Consider the following 8,304-nt stretch of genomic DNA (forward strand, 5'->3'; position numbering starts at 1 on the left):
TTATTGCAAGCTGGTAATGACATTAATAATATATGTTGGGGACAGAGGTAGAACCTTGAGATTCTCCATGCCACTGATGTAGTGTCTGTTTGGCTTAGGAGTGCTGCAGGAATGAATTCTAAAGCAGGGAAATAAATAAGCAGCTTCTGGTTACCTCCTCCCAAATTCAATGCGTTTCATTCCTCAATGCCGGAGATAGCCATCGGTGGAGGGATTGTGTTTTCTAGTTGACGGTCAGTCCACTCGTCCATACATCCGTCTGGCTCATTTTTGTGAACGTGATATCTCAGGAATGACTTTCTTCAAATTTGACACAAACGTCCGCGTGGACTGAACGGTGAACTGATTACATGTGATGGTCAAAGGTCACTAGGACCTCTCAAAACACATGACTTGAGATATGCTTAATAAGACCACATAAAGGTTTATTAAAATAGATACATAAAATTATAAAGTGAGGACATGTTGGGCCTGCAGTGAGTGTCTTTTTCAACATTCATTAACATCAACACGGGTAGCGCTGTGGTCATAAAAGTGAGATGCTGCAGATACATTCAGTTTAAATGTTTCCTATATATATATACTGTTATACAAAATATGAAATAAAAATTCAGGTCTCATTATGTTTCTCTATAAATGTATTTGCTGTGGCAAATTGTATGTGAATCCAAATCCACAGAGGTACTTCATGTATCTCAAAGTCTCATAAACATAATCTCCACGTTAATGTCATGTGACTAATGAAACCTTGTAATCCATACCTCCAATTCCCCAGTAATTGTAAACAATACACAGTAATCACTGTGATAACTATAATCACTAATTATGTACACTGGTTTGCATGTAGAAACTACAGGCAAACTGTACAAAATACAGTGTTTTCACAAATGCTAACATCTCAGTATTCCCCTTTAGACTCCTGCTGGAAGATAGGAAGTTCATTTAATAACTTACCTCCAGTAGTGATCACACAAAGAGGAAAAAGATACTTCAATGGTGAAACTTACCCAAGTGTTTTGCTTTTCTTTTCCTGTCAGGACCGAGAGCAGTTCAGGATGGCAGCGGCGGCGCGATGGGAGTGCACTCACACACCTGTCTCCTCTTCTTAGTGCTTCTGCCGTTCCTGCTCAGAATTTGAAGAGGAATGGATTTGAACACAAGTATTTTGTGTGTGTGTGTGTGTGTGTGCGAGTGTGTGTGTTTTTTTTTCTTTCAACCGGAACCATAAACTGGTGCACAGTGAGTGCATGAAGTATTCTGCTACATAATGATGTTGACCCACTAAATAAGTACTTAACAAAAGGTTTCTGTTGTTTTTTTGTAGGATGTAACAAATGCTTCACATTAATTGAATTATGTTGGAAATGTTCTCCCTAAATTATATTAGTCTGGATTATCTCTTTTTTACTTATAGTATGTCTGAGAGAAAAAAAAGATTTTTTAATTGTGTCTCTTATTCAAATTGATTTGTCTTCATTTTTTAACCCCATTGCGTTTTCATCTCAACTCCAGGAAAAGGCAAATTCACAGCAAGTATGAGAGGTGAATGTTAAATACCTCAAAGTCAAACCGAGACAGTGAAGCAGGAGGAGTTCAGGTTACCCTGAAGCTGAACGCCTGCTATTGTCATATTTTAATGTGTAATGATTATCATTCCGTCTGGTTGTTGAAACAGAATCGTTTTTGACCTTCAAGTATTTCCGTTCTCAGCGTTATATAGTGATATACTTGCAGTTGTGTTATGCTAATCTTTTAATTCTATTTTTTTTAGTTATATTTAGTTTTAAATATTTTTGAGAAGGGAAAATATGAAGTTGTAATTATTTAGGACAAATATCCTAGTTTTATGTATTTTTTTTTCTGTACCAGTACAGTTGTACACAAAAATGGTGTCAAGAATACTTACGTTATAATTCTGTAGTTAAAAACGGAGGCAGAGTCGGCTCCACTTGTGTGGAGTCAACGTCTGACTTAAGTAATGCAAATGTATTCATACTGTTGCTACTTGTTTGAACACCATGCCATTTCTACACAACACAGTTATTTGAGCAAATGTTTCTGTTCATGTTGCAAAACCAGCACTGGAGGGTCAGAGGCCACTCAGTCACATCATGTTAATAGAAAATAAACAGCCGTTGCATGTATTTAGACACCAATAACCCAAAGACTAGCAGCTCACACAGCACCATGCTTCATTGGATTTCTGTTTCTAGTCTTAACACCAAACAAAACACATGGACACCGTTTCCATACTATTGTCTTTCCACAAAGAATAGGGTAAACATGTTTTAATATGGGTTTAACGTTGAGTCATTGGGAAATCTAAAATAACACACACCTTTGAACCAAAATGTACAGTATGTGGTTTATGCTCATTCTGAACATGACATTCCCAGCTTTTATTGAAAAGAAAAGAATTGCAGGCTTGCTGTACAGAATGCAAGCCGATTGTAATCGGTCCGAGTAAAAAAAAAAAAAATTATTACAACTGCTTTTATCGCTTCATATGCGGCTGACGTTTTCAGAGAGGAGAGGATATGTTAGAAAACTAAGAAATCATATGTGTGTTTTTATCATAGAGGAGGATCAGTGCACACAGAGGATCGGCGGTGTTTTGACACACAGCAAACAGAGGACGAACCTCCGTTATTTAGTTGTGAGCGTGAGGATTTTATGCAACAATCAGAAACCTCTCACAACACATCGGCAAGAATTAAAAGCCGCCGATTTGTCTTTTTCAAGTCTCTTGTGTTGGCAAACAATTTACACCAACTGCCACACTCAGGTTCGCCCCGGCAGCGAAAAACAGCTGAGTGACGATAACAAAAACGTACCATTTTGGTGTAAAGGCTACTGTTTGTTTTTTTTGCAATGTGGAAGGTTTTCTTTTAGACATCGTGCCCGGTTGTGTTTGTGAACATACAAACACAACCGTCTACCGGCTGCACTGCACGTCATTGGACTGTGTGCAGCACTAGAGGCTTTGCAGGATTCCATTAACACAACATCAAACAGGAACAGCGAATTACATCAAATTAGTGTGTGTCTGTTTAGTGCGCTTCTTATTATCCCTCGGCTCCGATTGAGTGTTTTCACATGTGGTTATTTTTAAATGAATGCGCGGCAGAACCAATGATCTCTGCTCTGTTCACACTCACCTTCTTCCCCTGGCTTGCCTCAGCTCTGGTGGGGTTGTAGTCTTTCATCCATGTGCACACACTTCAATTTGTCTTTTTAACTCATTTAGCCTCATTGTGGCTCTTGGGGACAACAGGGTTTGTGCTCCTCAATGTCAAAATAGAGCCAAATCAAAACGGCATGAAGCAGATTGGAGCATTATTGAAATTGATCAGAGTAATCATCAGCTGAATCTGACGGGCTAATCACGCTTTGTTTTCACACACAAGACAATGAGAGGGAGAGAGAGGGAGACAGACGCCACAGACTATTATTCATCTCCAGCACAGTGATGTTTGGAAATTACATGGTAATTATTCCTCCCGGCTGGAAGGATGGCACCACTGATCCCACGTCTGTATTGCCACAAGATTAACCACATTTAAGACGAACTGAAATCAGATCACCTCCCAAGGAGGTCCGCGTTGGGGTCCCTTCAGAGGAGTTTGCATGAAGTGGTTGCTGTCAATATGCACAAACAATCACAGCCTCGCTGCTTTGAGTTCCCTTCAATGGTTGGAAAGGGAGCTAAATGTGCTGAACACCTTGCTTAATAGTCTGTCTGGAAATATCACTTAACAAAAACACACACACACCTCACTTCTTCTCTTTCTCTCTCTCTCACACACACACACACACACACACACACACACACACACACACACACATGCACCAGATTGTACTGAAGTAAGACAGTTTCTTGTTTATTTCTTTTGTAGGACAGCCAAGCACACGTAAAAACTGCTCATTGATTTTTACTACCTCTGAGCAGTTGCTCAGCAAGTTGCCCGATTATTTAACTACGCAGCGATCACCACTTTAAAGTAATATTTTATTTACATGTGTTCACGGGTGTGCATTTGAGTGGGCTGTAATGTTCACACCCTCGCTAATGCCACACCGCTGTACCGTCAGTATTGTTTCTCCAGGAGCATCACAGCACTCCACAGGTTCATGAAAGGACGGCGCAGACAGCTGCATTCCTTTCCTTTGTCCTTAATACGTGTCATATTGTTTTTTGATGTCATATCAAATAGACTATAATTTCTGGAGCCAAGCACACTATCACTGAGGACAAACCCATGTAAGCGCGTACCTTTAGAGCAGATTTAAACCAGCAGGGCTGCTGTCAAAATATATCTCTAGATGAAAAGAAAATTAATGTTTTGTTTTCCTCACATGTAACCAGCAGTCAGGAGGTTGCTGTTTAGCTGACTTCATCTAATAATCAACCTAATAATAGCAATGCCATATGGTTACTATGGCAGCGATTCAGAGTTGGGGCTGTACTGAGAATCACAGACTACCATCCAAAAGTGTGCATATTAATATTCTGACTTAAGATGATCATTAAGAGGAACCCCGCCAGTTCTCAATGTCAAACAAGCATATTGTTTATGAGCTCTGATGAGATATGCGGTCACTCAGCCGAAGAAGCCACATCGAGCCACAGAGCGGTCTGATCTCTGATCTGAGGATGAGGTATTCTGCCTTTTCAGAGGAGATGGAAAACAGTCTGCACCTGTCAGATCACGGCTGGAAATCACGCTAGATCCTATTCCTGAAGTTCTGGCCTTGGCCACATGCAGCTAACAGAAAAGTACCATCTTCATTTCCTTGTTCTCAAATCCCTGCTGTTCTAAACGTGTAACAACAGAAGACGTGTGGAGAAAACCTATGCGGGCTGCTTCTTTAAAGGCCTCATTTGGATTGTTTTCTGACCTGAGGCCTTTTGCATTACTTTGCACCAGTGTGCTCTCTACATTATGGGCACTGGCAGCCTCAAGGTTAGACGAGCCGGCTCGCAGAGCAGTTAAACAAACACAATCACATTTCAGTTAGTGAGACAGTGGGAAGTTTTGTGTTGCGTAACACAGCTATTTGCTATGTTATGGCTCATATAGTTGAGAAAACTCTAATAAGCTCCCAGTTGGCCTTCATGTTGTTCTGGACTCATCCTCCATTCTATAAGTCTCACCCAGTGTGGTGATTTTAACACCCTGTTAATGCAAAGAAACTGTTAGAGTAATATAAAGTTTAAACTGTGACATTGTTTGTCCCTGTGCTGTATGCTTCCCACAGCTGCATACGACATGCATCACGGTCAGGCAAACTGAACACAGAGTGTTGACGTACCTGTTTCTATGAGAAATGAGCAACTGTCATGATTGGGAATAATTTACTATCGCTCTCTCTCTTTGTCAACAGTCGTACTGCAGTTTCCTATAAACGTTTTAAACTCCCACCAAGCATGAATTTTTTTTAAAGATAAACACTCTGCAAGCCCCGTTCAAGCCAAACTTATAAGACCAAACAAAGGAAGACGATCTTGGACATATTTCTGATCCAACCCCAAAGTTCAGCTAGGAAACACTAAGAAGGCCTGAATACACTTAACTTCTCCTGCTCTGACTCCAGTCAGCCAATTCTGAATCACAGCCCATGGAGGCTTATATTTCTGTAGTAGCGCTGCATACGTATGGCGATATGACCAATTCCATTGTCTGTTTAAAGACTGCAGGATTGCAGGACTCATTCTCTCTCGTGCTCCGACCTGGCCCAGCTATGGCTGTATTGTTTTTTTTTGTCTCCATAGAGTATGTGCAAGGCAAGAAAGCAGTCTCTGAAGAATATTTGATACCAGTTAAGAAACATGACTTGTATTGCACCTATCAGATAGTACTATTCATTTTAGGTGTTTTGTGACATTTGTGTATTTTGCATTGGAGATCATTTTTGGATGTGAACTTTGGTTAGACATGTGAAATCCAACCTTTGCTTCAGCTGCCAGGGGGATTATCATAGCAGACGCATGAAGTAGACTCATGATCTGTTGGGGTTTATTTTGAATGATTCACAAACAGAAGATTCTGCCCTTTGCCTGGTTACAAGTTCACAGGGCTCTCTTCAGATTGGATTGTTTCCAAGTGGAGGGGGACCTCATGCTATTTGACTCCCTGCATTGTAAAGGATTGTTGGTTCATATGTATTTTCTTGATGAAAAGTGTGTGCTCATATTTAAGACTGACAATAATAAAATGTTGTATCTTAAGATTGTGTGTTGTGCATATATTGTTGGAGTTTTTCCTGCTTGTATTGCCCACAGCAGCATTTATCCAGGAACAAGACAACCCTATTGATTGTTTGATCCCTCAGAAGTTCTGACCTTGGACTGAGCTCATTATGGTCTGTCCGCTACATTACCAACAACTGTTAACTGCAGTTCTCCAAATGACACCAGTGTGTCTTTAAACCTGAACACAGTGTATTTTTTAAGGGTTCTGGTACATTAATTATGTACACCCGCAGCAGGAGGTCTGCCATAGCTTTGTGATGGTGTCTCTCTCTTTCTCTGCTGTAGCTGTACGCAGAAGCTATTTCCTATTCTTATTCATTCGCTGTATAGATGATACATGCAACAAGAATCTGGAGGTTCCCACTGTTAATTGTCGATGGCATTGGTGCTTGTGAATAATAATATAAAGCATGTCTATGATATGTAGAGTATTTCAGGTTTGGGGCTTTTTATTGCATTTTTATTAAGCAGCGACAGAAAAATGTCTTTGCAGTTGGTACCACACTGTTGTACTTCAGACTTGACAAATATTTAATTAATGCAAACATCTGCTCTCTGCAGCTGAGAGTTGCTCAATACACCAGAGACTGAATATAGTGTTTGAAAGATAAAGAATGCCTTATGTTAAAGGCCAGTGTCCCCAAATCAAAGCTAACATACACTTGCACAATGTCAGGCCATTCCAAGATGATTAACTGCATTTCGGTGGCAGTATTGCTCTGTACTACTACTAATACTACTAAACATGTTTGGACTTTTTGTCACTAAAGAACAATAAAACTGAGCATTCAAGGGAGACAGCTGACCACAAAACACTGAAACCAACACCATCTGGTAAGAATCGCAGCAAAGAAAGGGTGTGTTCGCACCAAGCATGTTTTGATCTAGAATATTTGGATGCTGCAAACTCAGTACTTGTTTGAACCAGAAAAAGGCACAGCGAAATCCAGTCCATCCTGCAAACAGAAGTGGAGCTTCAAGCTCGGTGACCTATTGGCTTTTGAAGAGGCTTCCGTTGATTGGCGCTAGTTTTGTTCAGTCAGGCTACATTTAATGGGATGGTGCAAAAAAGCTTCCCCCACATTGTACTCTCAGTTTCTCTGTTCCGTTACAGCACAGTCAGTGTTTTGTAACTAGTTAACAGCTCCACAAAATGTTACTTTGTTAAAGTACTATAAATGTTCTTAGTTTCCACAAGCGAATCCACTGATTGGGGCAATTGCATTGGAATCCATTGTTGACATTCCAAAATCTGATAGGACAGAGCCTTGACTTAAGCCTGATTTACAGGTGGCCGTTAAAGTAAGCAGAAAATATAAGAATCACAACGTTATGATGTACAGTGTAACATTGCCTTACCATAACAGCAGTGGTGCGATGAACAAACATTTAGAAAATCTGTTTCAAGTGACTACAATTTTAAGAAACACGTTCTGCTTGTTGATAATACTAACGTATCATGCTCCGGTGGGGACAAAACATAAACAGGACAGTGATGTCTTTCACTTCAAGTGTTGGTGCATGCTTTTTTTGTAACCGGTAAGTCTTAAAGGACAGCATTTGAAAAAAAATAATATTTGGACCTGCTTTTGGAACTTGGGGACAAGTCAGTGAGCAATGTGATAATTTATCCAGAGGGAAACATGAATGCTTACCAAATTTCATTTAGATCCATTTAAATTAAGCTGTAGCATAAGTTCAGTCAGGAAGACTACACTCTTGCATGCTTAGGCCCGTAGTTTATTTCATTCCTCACGCATGCTCACTCATTATTTCCTTGCTGTCATTGTTCGAGGCTGTCAGTCATGATGTCAGCTGTTTAGATCAGCAGGTCTCTTCTATCCAATAGCACAATGAAACAATGACATCATTAGCCTATCATCTTGCTGCTGTCTCTTTTAAATATGATTGTCTCTCTACCTTCAGTACGTTCACGTATGCTCTACCTTCAGCACCCCTCCATGACGTTCAGGTTGCTGTTACACACGCTCGCATTTAGCGAATATCCACATTACCTTTTTCCAGTCTCATTTGTAGGAGCACGCCGACGT

At 40.3% G+C, this 8,304-nt stretch overlaps 1 protein-coding gene across 2 annotated transcripts in view; it reads left to right on the forward strand.

The window, feature by feature from the left end:
- Positions 1-6,200, forward strand: part of ntm (neurotrimin) — a 480,892-nt gene extending 474,692 nt beyond the window's left edge. For both annotated transcript variants that reach the window (XM_068721275.1, XM_068721274.1), the window contains one exon: positions 1,038-6,200. In XM_068721275.1, coding sequence (XP_068577376.1) covers positions 1,038-1,138 — 101 coding nt within the window. In that variant the 3' untranslated portion in view covers positions 1,139-6,200. The remainder of the gene's footprint in view (positions 1-1,037) is intronic.
- The last annotated feature ends 2,104 nt before the right edge of the window (positions 6,201-8,304 follow it).

The sequence above is a fragment of the Cebidichthys violaceus genome, unplaced genomic scaffold (assembly GCF_023349555.1).
Source record: "Cebidichthys violaceus isolate CVI_PGR_0920_01 unplaced genomic scaffold, fCebVio1.0.p SCAF_27, whole genome shotgun sequence".
In the NCBI taxonomy this organism is placed as follows: Eukaryota; Metazoa; Chordata; class Actinopteri; order Perciformes; family Stichaeidae; genus Cebidichthys; species Cebidichthys violaceus.